The sequence below is a fragment of the Maylandia zebra genome, linkage group LG23 (genome assembly GCF_041146795.1).
Source record: "Maylandia zebra isolate NMK-2024a linkage group LG23, Mzebra_GT3a, whole genome shotgun sequence".
Classification (NCBI taxonomy): Eukaryota; Metazoa; Chordata; class Actinopteri; order Cichliformes; family Cichlidae; genus Maylandia; species Maylandia zebra.
In genome coordinates this window covers 4,183,789-4,204,662 of record NC_135188.1, presented here as the reverse complement: position 1 = coordinate 4,204,662, position 20,874 = coordinate 4,183,789, and the positions used below count along the sequence as shown (strand labels likewise).

Genomic DNA, 20,874 nt, shown 5'->3' with positions numbered 1-20,874 from the left:
ATAGGTGTGATTGGATTGCTGTCGCATCGTCCATGCCGCATTTTAATGCGAGGTGCAAACTGCCTAATAAACTTATCACTGTAATTGTTGTGTGTGGTTGGTGCTGCACATCGAGTTTGTCCGCATAGCTGTCGAGCGTTTTGTGTGTTTGAATCTCGATTCATATCAGTTTGAGCCCGACTCTTTGTGCATGACTGATTGCTTTGTGTGTCTGACCACAATTGAAAAGAGATCCATCTCTCGCCTCTCTCTCTTGCTGCCCCTCTGTGTGCGACTGGGTGTCTCTATCTACTCAGTTCCACCTTAAGAGGAGCTTTAGCAGGCTGTCGTGTTTGTGTTGAAGCCAACAGGCACAATATATTACAGTCTAGGGCTTGCTGCTGAAAAGCCCGCTGGATCCTCCACTGACCTGCTGTTCTTTCCTGCTTTCCTCTTGCATTTTTTTTCCACATTTAGATTAAAAACAAAGCTCTCACTCTCTCTCTCACACACACTCTCACTCCCGTCCCCTCCTCCTTCTCCTCCTCCTCCTTTTTCTTCTTCTTCTTCTTCTTCTTCTTCTTATCCTCCTTCTTTTCTGCGGCAGCAGTCAAGGCAGAGGCTTCAGTGTGTCACAGAGAGGGCGAAGAGGAGGAAAAAGCAGAGAAGAAGACTATTTGATCGAGCTGAGTGTTTGTTTACGTTTGTGTGTTTCGCCATTGGACGGCTGGGTGAAGGGGCAGGAGGAGAAGAGGGGTGAAGAGTAGGAGAAGTGGAAGAGGGGAGCTTGTCTGGATGAAATTCTCTGTGTCATGTCACTACGTGTGGACCCTGACTGATCACAGGGTGAGGAGAAGGCTGAGAGACGCTAAGGAGGAGAAACTGAGACTTTCACTGTGGAAAGGACAAGAGAGGAGGAGGAGGTAAAGTCCGCTGCTCCGTTTTGTCATGATATTATCGGATGAAGGAATTGACAGACTTCTTCTTCAGTTGTGCGTCAAGAGGAATATGCAGTAAAAGATAAATATATATATACATATATAGGGAGAGAGCGCGCGAGAAAAAGCAAAGAAGAACAGAAGAGTAAAGACTGCTGCGTTCAACCCTGCCAAGGAGCAGGAACTGGACTTATTGACTGGTGAGAGTGTGCGGGGGTTTGTGTGTGCGTGTGTGTGGCTGTGTAACCGGTGGAGGGCAGAGGAGTGGAGGGCCAGGGGACTAACCTGGCCATCAAACGGACTGGCAGCCTCTCCTCTCCTGGGATCATGTACCCTCAGGGCAGGCATCCGGTATGTACCTCCTTATGTCTTTTTTACCTGTCTGTCTCTGTCTCCCTTTTTATGTCTCCGATTGCATTGTCACTTTTTTTTTTCTTCAGTATGTCTCTTATCTTGCGTCTTTCTGATTTCTTTTTTCTTTTTTTAATTTCCTGCTGGTCTTTCCTTACATCCCTCCTCTTCTCAACTCTCACCTTGTTTATGTGTCTGTGTCCTTCTGTCTGTCTTTTTCTGTCCCTCCTCCTTAGTTTTACTGTAACATGAGGAGTGAGACGTGATGGGAGGGGAGGGGGATGTTTGGGCTAAGAGATTCCCTGTTATGCACACACACACACACACACACACACACACACACACACACACACACACACCCCTCTGTCATCTGCAACCAGGTGCCTTTGAGATCTTGTTGATAATTGGCAATGTAGGTGGCACATAACTGAATCTGCACCTTTCAGTGTGTGTGTGTGTGTGTGTGTGTGTGTGTGTGTGTGTGTGTGTGTGTGTGTGTGTGTGAGAATAGATCTGGCTGCATTAATGTGTGTGTGAAAGACCATCAGCTGTCTATTTGCTCATTTCTGTTGTTAAGCAAACACACACAGATGCCCAGACACACACACACACACACACACACACACACACACACACACACACACACATAGACATAGGCCATTTAATTTATAGTTAAATTCTACTTAATTCATTTCCATTACAACTACGAAAGGTCGTGAGTGCACAAGTACTTCCCCTTAATACCTCTTTAAAATCCCTCCTTCAGTTTCACCCTCCACCACCAGTAAGAATTCGCCGTTAATTTACCTGCCGGGGTAAAATAAAGGTTAAATACGTAGACTAAAAAGCACAGAAGGATGAATGACAGCTTAGGCTCAGTTTGGCTTAGGCCATTCGTTTCACAAGGGCCCTGGTCTGGTTGCTATAATCAGATTTGGTTGTCAGTCTCTTTGTATCTGCTACAAATGGGTCAGTGGCCACTTTGCCTCACAGTCAGCCAGCAAGCCAACCACTCAGTCAGTCAGCCAGCCATCCAACCAGCCAGCCAGCTATCACACAGAATTATGAATGACATTTCCACAAGAGGAAGGCATGAGGAATCAATTATACGTACAGAGAGAATGCTAATAAGGCAGCAGCGGGAAAAGAAGGGAGAAAAAGACGCTGGAAGAAACAGAGGAGTAAATACAAATGGAGAAAGTGAAAGATGTAAGAGCCAAGAAGGAGGAGGGGGGGCAAAAAAGGCTAGAAAGAATTCTTTAAAAAGGCACGGCTGGGGGTGGAAAGAGAAATGAAAATGAATGAGAGATGCGAAAGAAGAATAGAGCGCGAACATTCCTCTGTTCTCTCCTTTAGAGACGAATCAGAAAGCTTCCTGCTGCGATGCTCTGCCTTTCTGATAAAGTTCAATGCCAGATTGAGCCAACTCCAACCGATCAATAGTCTCCATCTCGCTCTTTCTGTCTCTCTCCCGTCTTTCTCCTCCTCTCTCGCTTCTTCCTCTGCGGCCCTCCTCTGCCAGAGGAACTTTATTTCTGGTGTTGCTGTGAAATGTGATCTGTGGAGAGGTGCGAGGGTGCAAAGAACGGTTACGTGTGTGCGCGCATGTGTGTGGTTGTCTGAGTTTTCATGCGCTTGTGTTTGTAGACACTGTGTGAGTGTGCTCATATGCATATACACATGTGCTCAGTTCAGACTTACTTATAATTTGTACTCTTAGCTTTTTAGCAGTCCGTCAGCTTTTCCACATGCAGGAATGCTAAATATTATTATTTTTCCCTGTTTTCATACTAGTTTGTTGTTTAGATACTTGAATTGTGCCTATGTGAATGGGAAAAGGTTGTAATAGGTATAAATATATACTCCCTTCAATAACATCAAGCAGGTTTCTAGGAATGAGCTTACATTTAAAAAGTGTGTTTCTAGTTTAGAGGCAGATTTCCCTTTTTTTCAGTCAAACATTAGTTTCCATTCATTTAAAAGAGGCTTGAAAGTTGCACGAGTCAGATCATCTCTGACAGTAATCGCTGTATTGCCTTAATTGTTTGTGGTAAAGATACACTTCTGTGTTGCTGTCTTTTTACACGGATCCCCATCAAACATTCTCCTCAAAAACTAGTCGACTGCATCAAACAGCTGATGAGTGTCACTGGTAAATGCAATCAGAAGACAAGCTGTAAGGAATGTGAAAGTAAAGTACGAGCTGTGTGTGTTTTTGATCACACCACAACAGTTTACGAAATCTGTGTGAAACCTGCGTTACCAAGAGCTGATAATGTAACTTTGAATGGTTTCATGTCACGACCAAGTTAGGTTATGAAGTATAACTTATTTGAAAGTTTGTCTGAAGATGTCTTAAATATACTTGATTTCTTCATCTAAAGTGGTGGTTAAGTCATGATTGATGATGTGATTTTTCCTCTTCAGTCTGACATGTCGGTTTAATTCCCAACAGGCTGCCTTGAATGTGACATGCTCCGACCCATGCCTATTTGGAAGTGATGTCTTCAGATTAATGGATAAAACGAGGATGCAAGGCTTGAACTGCATCATTACTGTTGTTGTCATTTTAATTGTTTTTGGAAAAGTCAGACTTTGTTCTGGTTCTCTGGTGGGAAAGGGTTAAAAACTGAGGGTTGATTTGCCAGGCGAGCAGAGCTGTAATTGGTTCCACTGGATTTTTGTGGCAAGCGTTATCAGAACTGTGTGTGTGTGTGTGTGTGTGTGTGTGTGTGTGTGTGTGTGTGTGTGTGTGTGTGAGAGAGAGAGGGGGGGGGGGTTTGTGCGAGGTGTGTTTCTGTTTAATGTGTGTTTTGCAGCGCGTGTGCTTTTTCTTTTAGGTGTCTATTTCCTTTTAGTGCTTTGCGAGTGTGCGCATATTTGTATTAGCTGTGTGTGAGTGTGTGTCGCCTTGTTTGTTGACTTAGATGTGTGTTTCTCAGTGTGCATTTCTCCAGTGTAAGGTTCAGTGCTGTCTTACGTGCGTTTGTGTGTAACCATATGCATGTGCTTGGCTGTAATGCTGTTAGTTTTTATTTATCAGTTAAATGCTCAAGAACCCCTCGTTCTTCCTGTTTATTTATTTTTATGGTTCACGTTTGTTTACTTGCTGCACATGGAATTTGGGACCAATCAGACAGCTCTATGCCAGTATTGCAGGGTGGATATGAACCCCCAAACTTTTGCATGTGTGTGTGCTTGATTTGGAAGTGGAAGTGCAAAAGGAGAGCCGTGGCGGTGTGTGTGGATGTGTGTGTATGTGCCTACAACAGTAACAATAAATATTGTCCCAGTTCGACCTCGACTGCTGCTGTGAATGTACAAGGCCTTGATTGGCTGCCACACCCCAGTGAGCCAGGGGGAGGGAAAGAAGGGGCGAAAGGGAGAGATTTCCAGTTTATTTTCACGGTTAACAGAGATGTCAGGGACTCCTAGCTTGTAGAGGGGATCATGATTAGACTCAAACTGAAATATACACGCGTACTTATCTTCTACGTCATTATATACAGTGTATTTCACAGCCACACAAACTCTCTGCACGTTTCTTTAAAGGTGCAGAATCTACACATTTTGGCTGTGTGTTCACCTTAAGCTGCTTCCCTGTGTGTGTGCTACAAATTCTTCCTTGGATCCCACATTTGCGAAGACTCTAGTGTGGAGGACAGAAGCATATGCAATTAGAAGAGAAAGAGCAAAGCATGGTCGAGCCAGGAAGAGAAAGGTGTTGAATTTTCCACAATTGTAATAATAAAAGGTTGCAAAAAAAATACTGGAGATATTTAACCACATCTATCATGATGTTACAGTTATTAAATTGTTCAATATTTGCCTTTCAATGAGTTTCCAGACAAGTAAAGGGGAAAGTGTTTGTTGCAGAACTTAAAATGTACAGTCATCTCTGTGCATGTATGAAATGAGCTTGCTTCTCCTGTGGCCATGAACAGACTGACAAACTAATTGCAATAGACGGCCACAGAAAGTACGTATGACTCAGTAATGAGGCGAGAGACGCCGAAGTGTTTCTGTGCAACTTAAACTCGTTTGATGAGTGTGTGTCAGACTAGTTGAGATGACTTCATTGCGTTGGCAGTAATTAAGTAATTGTTAGTTTGTTCTGCAGACATACAAATATGCAGCGTTTGCTTTCACATGCACACACTGGCCCTGCCATTTCTTCTTCTTCTTTTTTGCCAGCTGTGTTGGGTAGTTTGTTTTTTTCCAAACATTTGTGGCTGTAATGACATCTACGTATGGTAAACAGCACAGAGGATTGCTGTAACCTCCCACAGATGACATTCTCGCCTCCTCCCGAGACATTGTCCTTGTGTTGTTTACATTTAATTTCATTCAGCATTTCAGAGGCAACCTTCTAAATGGCAAAAAGTCAAGCAACAACAATACAGCTGCAGTGAGACGACCCGCAGGATAAGCAAAAGTCAAACAACTAACCAAGCAGCTACTCCTGATCAGCCATCAGCAGCCACCCAGATTAAGGCTCCTCTCTGATTAAAAACAGGCCTTTTTTCATCCTCAAATCCTGCGTTCTGTGTTCTTTTCTTTGCCATTAAAAGAAATGATCAGAGCGAGGCTTGGATCGAGTCCAGAGACTCATTTAGCTGCCAATCTTTCCCTTATTTGTAATCCACCTCTGGCTTAACGGCTGACTGGTGAGCTGCAGCTTTAACTGGCTTGCTTTCTGACTGACTGGTAACTAGTGGACTGACGGGCTGATTCAATGTCTATTTCACTTTCGGGCTACTGGAACACTGACTGACATTGATTAGATCTTATTGATACAAGCAGCGCATTTGATTTAGCTTGCAGTTGTGTTTTGTTAAGTTTTTTTTAATTGATCCTCCTCTCGATTGCTGAAAAAATATTTTTTTTGTTCTTTATTAGCATCCACCCAGCTGGGTTATTATCTCAGAGTGAGCTGAAGCTTTACTACAATGAAATTGAAATAATTATTGTACCACGTCAGGGTTTTTCCTCGCTCAGAATGTGCCTCCGGGGAGCGACTGTGCACTTGAGCGCAATTGGTCTGTGTATAATTCTGGGACAAAGTCTTTGTTACCTGAGTTAACAGAAGTTTATAGAGTTTAAAAGAAATAAGCTTGACTATATCAAACTGTCCAAATTTTTAGTACTGATGATTTTTCATATGGAAGACCAAAATATCCCAGATAGATGAAAGGAATTTCAAGCTTGAAGAATGCAATTCTGATGCATTAGATGATTTTTGTGCCGGTTCTCAGCCGGAAACAGTCTTGATTCAAATTCTTACCGACTGTAGCTGTTTCTGAACCTCATGGAGGAGTATGTGAAAATCCAAATGTCCTACTCAGTCAGACCCCGGCATTAAACAGCCTAATCCAAAGGCTGTGTAATGACCAATTGCGCTGATTTGTGCCATTGTGAAAATGCTGCGGTTAAAAATCTGCACGCTCCTTTCTGGCGCTTTCTTCGACTAAACCACACTGAGAGTCTCCAGTAGGGGGAATGCATCTGAAGTGGATTTTCTCCTGCTGTGTGATACGTGTGAGACAAAACCGCTTCAGACAATGTCCCAACCCGTTTTCCCTAAACTGTCCGGACTGCATCTCCTTAAGTGTTAGTTTGTTAAGATTTAAGCTTTTAAAGGCTTGAAAAACCAAATAACTGTTAATAGCAAAAGATGTCCCCGAGTTCTCAGCACAAAGAAAGAGCCAGAACCTCTAAACGGGACTGTTGGATGAGTGTTTTTCTCTTAGTAATAAATACTTTTGAGTGGAAATGCAGGGACAGACTTACAAAAATGAAACTCTGAGGGCTTCATAAAAACCTTGCTGATATGTAGGTACATTACATTACCATCCTTCCCTTAAGCCTCTATGTTTAGCTTTTCATCCACACACAGCCTAAACCAAGGAGCTGTTCCTGATGTTACTGCTCACTTCAGCAGACACAAATACTCAAGCTCACACATATGCAGGCGTGCGCACAGCACACACACACATATACACACATGCACAAGGGGCACTGACACTCCTCTGCCACACTTGGCATTTCTCATCTATTCGTGTGCCTTTTTTCCTAAATATTTCACCAGCCAATTATTATTTCATGTGCTATCTGAATGTGTCTCTGCTTGTCTCAGACAGACACACAGGGGAAGGGGGGAAAAAAGAGGGAGCAGGAAGGATGAGTAAAGAGCGACAGAAGAGAAGAAGGAGGGAAGAATGAGCCCGAACGGCAAGCGAAAGGGCACGAAAAAGAAAAACAAAAGAGAAAAGTGTTCTGTGGGTGTTTTGGTTGAATGAATGCGTCCATGCATAGGCATGCCTGCTTATACCGTGCGAATACTTATGTGATGGTGGAAAGTGTGCCAGGGGCTAAACAGATAGGTGGAGGAGACAAGCAGACAGAAAGAATCATTTCATTCCCAGACCTGAATCTGTTTCACAGTTGCCTCTCGTGCAGCAGCTATCGGTGCAGCTTGAACAGAAGACAGACAGGCAGAGAGACTGACACAGACGCAGGCTGACCTGATACCTGGCAATTTAAAAAAATAACTGAAAAAGTACAGAAAACAGACGTGAATTGAATAGTTGGAAAAAGTATTCATGCGCAAATTCACAGTCTTTAATACTTTTCCCACAAAAAACGAGTGCCCGTGTGTGTACCGTGACATTGACTAGTGACATTTACTGAATGACAGTTTGTAAAGGCTACATGAGATTTGACGATGCTGAGTTTTTCACCTAAGAAATGATTAAATTAATTAAAACACCAGAGTAATGTGTGTCTTTATTCTGTTTGTAGTATCCACACTCAAATTGATGCTGGCACCAAACATGGGTGGCGTGATTCACGTCCCGCAGTTGGTTTTTCTTTTATTTTGACTGATATGATGGTGCAAGGTAGTTTGTTTGCGCCTGATGGAAATAAGCAGGCATAGAAACAATGCAGGATTTCAATTATTTAAGAAACTGCTTTGTAAATATTTTATGATATTTCTGAAGAAGCACATTACTGCCACTTGTATCTCTTCAGTCAATGCCCACAGCTCATGGCAGTAGATGAGGATAGGAAAATAGATTGACCAGTAAATCAACAGAGCGCTAAAGCATCCGCATCGTTGCAGATGCCGCAATGATCCTCCTATCAATCTTCCTCTGGATTCTGCCTGGAACTTGTGAAGCAGCAGGTTTCCAGTCCAGATCATGCAAATCCACCAATTTTACTGCGGATTGGAGTTGCTCATTCTTACTCGCTCACCTCCAGAGTGTCCCAGTTCAAGCTGGAGGTCAACATCAACCTTCAGAAAGTCACGACACCAGCCCATCAAAACTTGGCCTCACCTAGAAAATCTGTCAGGGCTGAGGGTCGTTATGTCCTTACAGCCCTTGCAGTCAAACTCCTGACAGGTGGATCAGTTGACAGACAGGTAATAGTTGCGTCCAGCAGGTGGGTCCCTCCCCCGTGCCGTCTCGTGACACGGTAAAATAGGCTTCAACCACCACTCCCCTCCCCTCGCTTCCTACCATATACATAATCCTTCCTAATTCTCTGCTTACCCGTGCCAGCTCGTCCAAATTGTGATTGACTGCTGGCCCACATGGTGCATGTGTGTGTGTGTTTATGCACAAGTGACCTTTATTTCTCTTCCTCTCCCCTCTTCCACCTCCACCTCCTAGATTAACTGGATCAGTTTTGGGTTTCAGGATCCCCTATGCTGGATGATATGGTGCTCTCTCTGAAATGCACACACGCACACAGACACACACAGTCACACATAAAAACATGGGAGGCGTTAGGCTGTTTTTTGGCTCATCGTGACGCCCTACTGGACCCCTAACAGTCTGGTCTGCCATCTGTCACAATATAGGAGAGAAGGCTCACACATACACTCAAACAACAGTGTTTGTTTGGTGTACATAGAGCATTGCTTGCTGATGCTTCTCTCGCAGAAGTTCAATCTTACTCTTACTGGCTTAAGTGTCCTTGAGTAAGACACTAAGTCTCCTGTTATTACATTTAAGCATGAACTATTTTCATTCCAGCTTCCCATGCTGGTCTCTTCATTCTGACAGAAAGAGCTCAGCGCAAGCGTGGAATATTTCTCCTTTTGCCTCGGGACCTTATAACTTTTTTTTGTTGTATTTTTCATTTCCTTTTTCGTGCATAAGAAGCTTTATCGCTCCAGGCTCTTTGAAACTCATTCAAAAAGGTGCAACTGGCAAATCAAAAGTAAGACATTTTTCGAGTTTTTGTCCAGCAGATGAAAGGATTCAGGTCTCTCTCATTAGCGCGCAGCACAGGACGCCGTGGCGACACCAACGGTTGTGACTCGCAGATCTCTTGTATAATCCCGATCTGTGACTATGGGCTTTATTATGTGACTTAGTGCTGCTGAGCCAGCAGCACTTTGTCTGTGTGCTCATGTGTGCATGGCAGCAGATGGTAGAAGCAGTATTACCACAGGCCGACGGACAGGGTAGAGAGACCGGGCTGTGTTGACTACAGCAAACACAGCATCTCTCTCTCTTTTACCCGGTCGGTCTGAGTCTCTCTCTCCCTATGTCCTCTTCCCCTCGCCTCAGTGTCAGACGGATGAATGGCTGGCTATTTCTCTCAGTCAGCAGCCACACCACTTTTTCATCATCTGTCTCTCTGTTCGTTCTTTCATTCCCCTCTGGAAGAATGTCAGACTAGTCTATCACACCCTCCATCCCTCAATCCATCCACCCCTCTGTCTGTCATATGAGTATCTATCTTTCTTCTGACCCCCCCCCCCAGTCAATCCATCCCTCTGTCCCTACCCTCCCTGTGTGAGTTTGTGCGTCGTTTGTGTGGCACTGTGTACTTAAATTGTGAACCTACATGCACAGTGTAACAGTGTATGTTTGTTTATGTGTTTTTCAATAAGCTTATGCTGTGTGTGTGTGTGCCAGATCATGGTCTGCAAGCCCCCCCCCCCCCCCCTCCCGACACACACACTCCCGCCTCTCCTCCCCCACTGGGTGTCTGTGGTGTGAATCAAGGTCGGTGGGGATCTGTTGGCAGACACCATCATGTATCCCATCTATGCCCTCCCTTATACGCGCGCACACACACACCCTGGGGGTTTGTGTGTATTGCGTCCGTCCACCCATCTAGACGTCCCCACCATGCCTGCCTCAGTTCAGTTAAGCTCGGGCTCAGCTCGGCTCCCCGGATTAATTACTGGGTAACCCACCGCGTCTTTGACCTCCACCGTCGGACTAATTGAAATCTAATTGAATTGTGCTTGTCTAGACTAATGAAGAGCCACCACTGAAACCGCCAATCTTTTAGCCGTGGCTGTTGCCCGATAGCCACCCAACTGCGCCATAGCGACAGCACCAGTCTGCTCATTCTGATTGGATGGATGACTGCACAGAAGGACGCGTGGATAGGTATAGAGACAAACAATAGTTGATTTGGATAACCAAAGCAACCAAAAGAAAGCTATGAAATAAATATGATATCAACAAACTTTAACAAGGGCGTATTAGCCTCTGCTTAATAACCACCGTTAGCCTTTTGCTCCTGCAGTGCAGCCCTGAACTTTTAAAACTTACTTGACAAAGGTGCAAATGTTTGATGCAATCTGACTGGACATTAGCTGGTACCTCCTTGGTACGAAGTCCGTGTGATTTCAGATTGCAGAATGTCAGAACGGAGCTAATTTTCTGGTGCATTTACCACTAGTGTACAGCAGAGCTCACCTAAACCAAACAAAGCAAACGTGTCCGAAATAGGCAGCTATGTGTGATTCTCTCAAAATTGTCCCTAGTGCAAGTGTGATAGTTGTGATACAGGCAGAAAAGATGTTGGCATTGAGTTATGCACCTGTAGGACAGCGGAAGACTTAGCTCAGTTTACACTTCTGCGCGCCTGTGTTGCTCTGCAGTCTCCCTGACGAAATGCTACTTGGCGCTTCTCTTCAAGTTGATCCGTTTTCCTACAGTTGATTGGGAAAAATTGTGGCTGCAGGCTGCAACGACGTGACGTGCTGTTACTTTTATAGCAAGACGCACATCGGGTTACAACACAGGCTTTTGGGTTTTTGTGCAGCATAGATACAACACAGAAGCATAAATTCCCCTTTAGTCTCCAAACACTACAGGAATCTGGCTTCTGTCCTCAACTGCCATGCTCTTGGCTTTGGTGGGGGGGCTCATGGTCACAGCGGGGATTATTTGCAGCCTGGAAGCAGATGAGTTGTCCTTGTCAAAGGAATTTAAAGGGGATAGTGGTGAGACTGCACTCTGACAGGTCATAAGAAGTGCGAGCCTAGCAGACTGCCAGGTGCCAGTCTGCTAGGCTCGCAGTGAGCGTCATAATACAGAAAAATTAATCAGTCTAAATTCGGAGGAAGTAGGAGAAGAATGGAAAAAAAAAACTGGTGTCTTCTTACATAAAAATGTCCTCCGAGGATTGACAGTGTCATTAAAAACACGCTCGTGCTCTTCCGCGTACTCCAGCCCCATCCCCAAACAAAACAACTTCTGCATCGAAAAACATCAACACTGGCCTCGTTTCTCAAACTTTGCGAAGACTATGGAGAAGCAGGGCTGCTGTCGAAAGCGTTTTAGACAGGCACGGAGGGCTGGTGGTGGGGGACCCTTGGGAGATGCTTGTTTTGTTGGGCCTTCTTTGGCTTTTAGCAGGTGAGAGACGATGCCGTGATTCCCTATAAGTTATTCATTTGATGTTTCCTCCCTTCTCAGCTCTTTGTAGGCTGGAATACATTAGCAGCCTGCCAGAGTGAAGAGGATGCTAATGTGGAAGCGAGGGAGAGCGAGAGGAGAGGAAGAAAGGATAGGGGGGCAGTGGAGAGAAGGAGGCAGAGTCATTAGAGGAGGAGGAGAACAGAGAGAGAGAGGACAAGGCTTTTATGATGTGTGGGAAGGGGAAGTGACCTTCCCTCTCACTTTCATCTTGGCTTTTTTTCCTCCTCGTGCATTGCTCCCTCACACACAAAAACACACAAACACACTTACAGTTTCTCGCACACACTCCAGTATGCAGGTTCACATGCACCTGCACATTTACAGCAGTGCTTACAGTCTGCTCTCGAACAGGCACACACACATTCACACCTCTCTATCTGTTTTTCAACCACTCTTTGTTCTGTTTTCTCCCCTGTGCAGGTCCCCTTGCAACCTGGCCAGTCTTTCAAGTTCACAGTCCTGGAAACTCTGGACCGAATCAAGGAGGAATTCCAATTCCTCCAGGCTCAGTATCACAGGTACCTAAAACACATTACACAAATCCATTTGTGCATGCGTGCAGATACACAAATTTATTTAAAAACATAAATATTGTTGGGAAACGAAACAAGCTTCCTGAAGAAGCTTGAAACCAGTAACGCTCTTCTAGTCTTAATATAGAAACAACAAATTGTAATTCAGTTCAAATAATAAAGATAGAATGGCTGCACATGTGTCCTTTAATCTTTATAAGGAAATATGGGATGCCTGTCATACCAAATTCTTTCTCTTTAGCTGTCTCTACATAAGTTTCAGTCTAATAGGCATCCATTTACACTAATTTGGGGAGAAATATGCTATCATTGTGTCTGTCCGTATCAACCTTAACACGATATTAATAAGAAATAAATATATCACATCTAATTTTAAAATACTGCATTTTTTTTCAACAGTATAACTGAGTTTCCAACATAAAAAAAGAAAGTTAGGTAATTCAGGTCTTTTATTTTTAACTGCTGGAGGTGACTGATCAGCTTATCACGGCTGGCTGACCTGAAATGACCTCAGCTAATAGAGATAAAGAGTTAGGTTAAAAAATAAAAGCCTCTTTCTCACACCTCAGCGGGCAGGTTGAACAGCCTGCTGTGATACATTAACAGTAATTCACTGCAGGGTGTGGTGGATCTGTGCAAAACACACACATATCTACAAAATCAAAGAGCATCACTAACGCCTTTCATAATAATGACCCACTGGAACTTTCTTCGTTTAATCACTGTTGATTCGTTTTAAAACCACGCACTCTAAATATCTGTCACGTCTAGAAACGATAACAATAATAAAAATGCAGAGCAAATGTGCAGTTTAAGCAGAATTGAAAAAACGTTGCACTTGGTAGCACCGAATCGGACACCTTCCCACACACGTGTTGTTTCTGTGGTGAACTGCAGTCAAGAATGAGAGACGCCCTTCTGGCTGTTGCTGCTATAAAGGTGAACATTTTCTGTGCTACTTTAAGCAGACCTTAGACCTTAAATAGTATTTTTTTGGCATGTATGGCATAGCAACCTAAACTATGTCCTGAGTCCTGTGTAAATTATTTCACTGGATTCAAGTAAACCATTTCATTCATGTGTTTGTGCTTTTTCTCACCCTCATGCAGCCTGAAGCTGGAGTGTGAGAAGCTGGCCAGTGAGAAGACTGAGATGCAGAGGCACTACATCATGGTGAGTCCAGTCACATCTTTACCAAAGCTATATGTTAATTGACTAGTCTGACCAGGGCTCTCGGCTCTCTGAGAGGAGTCTGCTGGGTTAAAATCAAATAGATGGTATATATCGAGGGAAGTATCTTAAATATCAATAACAGCAGAACACGCTTGCACATTTGCACAATAGAGTCTTTGCTATCGAGAGTTTTTCTCACACGCCGTTTATCTCGCTCTCTCATACCTGCCTCCGTATCTCTCGCCATATTTTATTCCTCATTCAGACCTTTTATATTGTCTTTTTCTTTGGCTCTTCTTTTTCTCTGTTTTCTCCCGTGTGCTAACAGCCTGAGCTCCTCGTGTCGGTGTGTCTGCGCGACTAAAGGCTCACATGTATCGTAAGCCTTCGTCTGTGGTACAAAACCCACACAGAGCCGACCAGAATACGATATGCACCATCTGCTAAGCTGCTCGCATTTCATAAACCTGGGAGAGCAGGCAGGATCAGGGCCGTAAGCTAGATAGACACACAGATGGAGAGACATAAAGAGGGAGAGAGAGAGAAGAGAAGCAGACTGGCAGATAGACTGACAAAAGAGAGAGGGAAAGGTAGAGAGAGAGAGCACTAAACAGGCAAACTGGCAGACAGACAGATGGATGTAGATGGCCACAGACAGGCAGGAGATCAGCAGATAAACACACACCCACACCCACACAGACACCCACCCACACACAGGATGTACAGGGTACTCGTTCATTCATCCATACTTGCACACGACCTTGTTCCTCTGTCCTTACGAGGACCTGATACAAGTGCATGCCAAATGCTGTAACACATGCATTTCTCCAAATAAAACAAAATTCCTTTTTTTTTAAAAATAAAAGAGCATAAGAACACTCTCTAGCAGTTGCTATTCTTATTACGTACAGTAGTTTGGTAAGGCCTGACAGCCTCTGATCGCTAAGGAAATAGTGTAATTCCTGACCAGCTGGAGAGGTGTTGTTAGGGGTTGCTAGCTGTCGCTAGGTTAAATTAGTCGCAGAGACTGCGCTACATATAAATGGTAAATGGCCTGTATTTGTATAGCGCTTTTACTAGTCCCCCCTAGGGACCCCAAAGCGCTTTACACACCCAGGCATCCACACATTCACACACTGGTGGAGGCAAGCTACAGTTGTAGCCACAGCTGCCCTGGGGCAGACTAAAAAGACTAAAAACCTCCATGCAAGTGCTTTGGTCGTAAGCACAACGAAACAACCTGTAGAGTGCATGGAAGATGAAAACTAGTCTGCAAACTGGAAATGAAAGTAAAAGAAGAAGAAAATGCGCCATTGTTCAGCTCACTGCACTTGGGTGGCTTACTGCTGTGACCCTTACTTCCGTCCAGTGTCTCCTAATAGTTCTTTCAGCTAATATAGCATGTTTGGACAATTGTGTGATTGAAGTCACTGAAACTGTTTTCACGCATGCACTGCAACCCTGAACATTTCTGGGCGATACGTGAGAGCACAACTGCCTCGTGCTGTTGGATCAGACGTAAGCCAGTCAACCTGTGAGCCAGAGTCTGCGTGATGTCATTTTGTACCGATGTGCAAATAACACAGATAGTAGTACAGTGTTGCACGCACCATCCAGGCTGCTGCCAAATGACACAGAATACTTCCAGTTGTGCCAGCGCGTCTGAAGCAGGCTATATCCTGCTGTGAGAAAGAACAACTGTGGAAAATAGCCAACCTCATTATCTCAAAATTGGCTTGAGTTCATGTGTGAAAATGTCTTGAGATAACACGCTGATTGTACAATTCTTTTGTCTAACAAATATTTTAGTTTCACGAGAAGAAGACTGAGTGTTTCACCAGCAGATTTGCATGTTGCTCAGGTCGCTCACTCAGGTTATAATGACATCTTTAAAACGACTGGAACAAAAATCCGCTGTGCTGCTTGCAATCTAAGTGGCTGTTCAGCAAAAGGTATGCAAGCTCATATTAAAGTTATTTATTATTCACTTATTCTGATTTACAATTGAGTTATAACAGAATTTCTGATTTCACTTAATTGTATTTCCATGATTTGTCACTTACTCCCAATACGGGAGCCTTTTCATTACATTTTAAAGTTATTGCATTTTCTGGCAGCTGCATAAACACTATAAAACTTTAAATTAATGGCATACTGCATATCAATAAATTCAAGCAACTGGATGACGAAATGCTGATTGAGGATTCCAAACAACACAAAAGCATGTGCATTAAAGATGAAAGGTTGTCAAACTGACCTCATTATAAAGTTTTTAATGTGCTTCTCATTATAAAAATCAAGAAGATGCATGCGCACATAAATATGGTGCGGTACAATGTGGACAACTTGAGCAATTCAGGCACTCCCCATTTTAGCTTCACACATTTACTGTGGGGAAGAAAAAGCTTAGATAAACATCCGTCTTCCCCAGTGTAAATCTTCACCACCCTTTCTTATACAATAGGGGCAGCGGCATGCCAGAACAGATACATTTCCGTGTCTTTCAATAGTCAGCGGGATTTAATCGAACTTGTGCATATCATATGTCACAACCTCTGTGACCGCTGTGGATGGAGGAGGAATGACACACAGTATCCGCTGCTGTGTGTTTAAACACGGGGCTTTAACGGCTGCCTTTTGCAGGAGGTCAGGGAGCTGCAGATGCTGATGACATACCCATATAGGTTAGCATAGCAGAGCGTTAGCACCGCAGGCTATAATATTTGAACAAGGGCTCACTGTATTGTAGTGGATGGCTAACGCAGTGTAATGCTACTTCATAGGCATGGCTCAGAAATGAGAGGGAGGGAAAGAGGGAGAGAAAATGAGAGAGAGAAGAAAGAGAGGCTCAAAGGGAAAGATAGCTTGAGAGAAAAAAAGGCTCAGAGAGTGTCAGACAGAAAAAAAAAAAACAGGGAGCTGCTGAGGGAGGAAGGGATACAAAAGGAGGCAGAGATAAAGAGAATAAAAGAGGAGAGGGAGAGAGAGGGAGAGAGACGAGAGAGAAAGAGTGTGGAAAAAAAGCTGAAAAGGAATGAGAGAGAAGAAATGAGAAAGAGGGATACCAGGGGACGGAAAGATGGAGACTGAGGAAAAAGATGCTGCGAAGGGATGAAATGGACAGAAAGGGAGAGAGAGAAAAAGAGTATGCAACACAGAGTGCGAGAGAAAGAGATAGCGATGTGTTTGTGTGTGTGGTTGGGGGGGGGGGGGGCGTGAAATGAGAGGGCGAGAGAGATGGAGAAGGAGAGAGAGGGTGCACGCACAGACACGTAAATAATGTGAAGCAACAACGGACTCGCTGCGCCCACAGAGGAGATAACCCAGAAGGCTATATTTAGCTCGTTAGGCCTGTCATCCACACTGAGGCCTGTTTCCACAGGCTGGGGCTCTGCGCACCATGCTGCACTGCTCCTGCCTTTACTATTCATCAGTTTTAAGCTCTTTAAATACCAGGGTGAGGGGTTGGAAAGTAGGAAGGTAGTTACACATAACTGGAGCGCGTGTAAGTTCTTGTAAACTGTAAAAGCTTTACATTCAAGATGACATGACAGTTAAGAAACATATACTTTGTGCCTAAAGGTGGGAGGTCTGGGTGTCTCTTCGGCATCAGAAAGCCTGCTGCTTGTTTCATACAGGCAGTCACTTTAGAGCGGTTAAAAAAAAAGTATACTGGTTAAAAAAAGACATGCAAGTTGAAATACGCTTCAGTCTTTGTTTTAAATTGCTTTCCTAGTAAACCATTTTAGTAAACCTCAAAAATATTCTGTGAGTACTTTTTGGTTCCCGTTGATTTGGTTTTAGAATCAGTCAGTCGGTAATTTGTTTCCTGAACACGAACGAACCACATCAGAAATGTTTCCGTTTACTGCATTCTCAAGCCAATAGTCTCACACCACAAAAAAGATGAAAATAATAGTGTTTGCACAACACGCCATCATGCCACGATTGAGTCAACCCAGGTCGGGCTGTTGCTGCGTGCTCGCATGTCCGTGGGAGCGCCATCTCTGATCTGATTGTTCTTGGCTCTACCTGCACTTGTCCCATTTTCGGAGCAGCATCTTGCTCTGCGGTCGTTTCAGCAGGACAGCGCCCACCCACAAAGTACCAAAATAGCTTGCGTAGCCAGACTTCAGTCCTGATATGTATCTTATTGAGCATCCCTGGGACATGCTGGGCTGACATGATCATCAGAGGCAGTAATGATGCAACGTACAGCTACAGGCGGCACTCACTGAGGAATGCAGAGCAATTCCTCAACAGCAGATGCGGATACTTGAGAAGTTCATGCGCAGATGGGTGACTGCTTGTATCACATCCAGGGGGGGCATACCTCGTATCAAACATCTTGCACATATAAATTTTTCTAGTGGTGGTCTATAACATGTATTTACATTACTTTTTTTGCCTGCTATAATGTCTTTACCCAGCATGTGGTGGCGTTGCTTGGTCGGCCATTCCTCTGGTAACTTCTCAGAACTGCAGCATTTGTGCATTTATCACAAATGAACCGGTGTTATGATTTTTGCTTTGGGACATGTTGAAAACAGGTGTTAACTGAGCTGCTGGTGTACGAAATTACATTTGAAGGACAGTTTTTTTATGTGGAAAACCACAAATAACTCCTTTATTCTTGTAAACACGAATTCTTTTATTCAGTTTAATCACAGTGTGGTTGGGAATTGCAGGTTTTACAAATCACATTTCTTTGTATTAATCATCTTTAGGCTAATGATAATTGCTAAATGGAGGTAATAGTGCTGAGAAATACTAATTGACTAATAGCAATAGACTGGAAATGCCCCGTGTTCAATAAACTATTTGAGAGAATGAGGCACAAACAAATCAACACGAAAAATAAACTGAAGTTAGAAAGTAGCTGTAGTGTGTGTGTGTACACAGAAGGTGCAAGTTTCACTGTGCTGCTAGCTCTCTCCTTATGGCATTAAACTTTTGGGGAGATGCTTTTTCCACACATTTACCACTTTAATTCTATAGTTGGCAATGGGTACGTTTTACACATTTCACGCTTCAAGAGATGATGCCATAACCCCCTCAAATTGCTCCTGTTTGTGGCGTGTTGCCGCAGTAAAATAACACAGCCAGGTTTGGATGTAGTATATTTCTATGTTTGGCAGAGCGAGTCTCTGTAGCTCTTTGGATGGGATATATGTTTTATGTTGGCTAAGCTACTGGGCCGGCTCACTGGCAACGTGCACACACACACATGCGCACACACAGACAAACATCAAGACGTGCACATTAAGTGTCTGTGGGAGTCTTGCTCTTATCCGGCAGTTGCATTTATAATTCATGGCTCTCAGATTTCACTGCTCTCCTGGAATTCCACTGTGTATTTTTAAATAAGGTTACATTGTAGCCCTGGTTAATCAGCGGGCATAGACATGTCGGTCACATGCTCGCACGGTGCGCAAGCGAGACTTCCACCTGAAGAGCTGCGTTCGCCCAGCGTGGCCTGAGGTTGGATCTCGCAAAGAACAGATGAAAGGGCGCGAGGCTCAGAGGAATTTGAAAGGAAAGGAGTGATAAAGTTGTTTTCTTGCGTCATAAAACTTCCAAAGTCACCTACGGTTGAACCTCTTGTTTTAACCTCTCCTCTCCCTCCTTCCTTCATGGCTCTAGGCAACATGAGGGTAAGAGAGTGGGATGCTTGTGGGCCTAAGATTGGAAAAAACTCCTTGATGACGATTTTATGGCTGAAAGTTTTACAGTCAGTTCTAAGTCAGTTTTGCCCTCGTCTTCTCCATTTTCTTTTCTTTGTAGGAGTTAATGCCTTCAGAAGCCTTTTTTTTTCTGCACAGAGAATTGCCTTTGCTGCAGCTCTCCTCTCATCTCTACTGTCAAACACAAGACAAAACTCTTACAGAGGGGTGGACTGCCCAGCCCCTTTAATATAGAGTTTAAAAAAGACATGTCTACTGGAGGGTGACAGCTCGCAGTTGGGAATCACATTAGGTGGCCTCTCCATCACTGCGTTTGTGTCTATGTGTGTAAGTGAGGTACAGTGGAGCTGCAGGGGTCTAGGGTTAATGAAGAGCCATGCTGCTAGCAAGAGACAAAATATTGTTGCATTACGTTTCATGATAAAAAACAATCGCAGGATGAAGCGCTTGGTATGAAATTATATATTTTATAATTGTGTTTTCCCTTCCTGTACGAGGGGACTGCGAACAATAGAGCTGTCATCATTTCAAGCTACCGTTGAAACATAAAGCGATGATTTTAAAAAATTCAAAGTACACTTTGCATGGGCTCACCAAAACTGGACAACAGAAGGTCTTGATTTCTTTGAATGGTAGGGTCAGAATGGCTCCATGCTGCCTTGTATCAACAGTTTAGTCTGCCGCTGGTAGTGTAACGATGTGGTGATTTTTATTTTAGCTAACCGTGTCCCTGTTGGTACCAACTGAGGATCATTTAAGTGCCACAGCTTAGCTGAGTACTCTAACTGATCAAGTCCGTGCCTTTATTACCAAAAGGGAAGTGTAACCATCTTCTGATTGCTGCTTCCTGCAGGATTACTGTCAAAAAGCTCAAACAAAACCAGTTTCTTGAACATGACAGTGAGTTCACTGCGCTCAAATGTCCTCCTCAGTAACCAGATCGCAATCCAGTAGAGCACCTTTGGGATGTGGTGAAACAGGAGATTCCCATCGTGGATGTGCAGCTGACAGCAGCTGTGTGATGATATCATGTCAATAAGTACCAAAAATCTGAGGAGTGTTTACATCATCTTGTTGAATCCGTGCCACAAAGAGCTGAGATCGTTTTAAAGGCAAAATAGGGTCAAACCCAGTACGAGCAAGGAGTAACTAAGAATAACGTGAGCAGTGATTATAGCTTATTGTTTTAGTGCATGCTAAGCTTTTGTGGACAATAATGCAACAGTGAAAGACGTGGTTACTCATATTATATCCTCAATAGGCCTTGTTTGATGTTACACACCTGCTTTTTGTGAAACTGATCAACAAGTCTGACAGTATCAACAGATAACTTCAAAACTAAGCTAAGCCTCCTCTAGTGGCTGTAGGCTAGCATTACACCTCCTGCTGTTTTATGGCAACTTTTTGAAAAGCTTTTACTGCAGAAGTTTGCATTTTAAGGATTAGTTGGCATTCATTACATTAATATCAAAACTTAGAA

At 43.7% G+C, this 20,874-nt stretch overlaps 1 protein-coding gene across 3 annotated transcripts in view; it reads left to right on the top strand.

Annotated features, from left to right (window-relative positions):
- The first annotated feature begins 356 nt into the window (after positions 1-356).
- tle2b (TLE family member 2, transcriptional corepressor b) overlaps positions 357-20,874 on the top strand; it is a 76,287-nt gene continuing 55,769 nt past the window's right edge. For 2 of the 3 annotated variants that reach the window (XM_004554978.3, XM_004554977.3), the window contains exons 1-3: positions 358-1,268; positions 12,425-12,522; positions 13,647-13,710. In XM_004554978.3, the coding sequence (XP_004555035.1) occupies positions 1,245-1,268; positions 12,425-12,522; positions 13,647-13,710 (186 nt within the window). In that variant the 5' untranslated portion in view covers positions 358-1,244. Of the gene's footprint in view, positions 1,269-12,424; positions 12,523-13,646; positions 13,711-20,874 lie in introns of all 3 variants that reach the window. The other variant, XM_012920160.3, reaches the window with a different exon arrangement.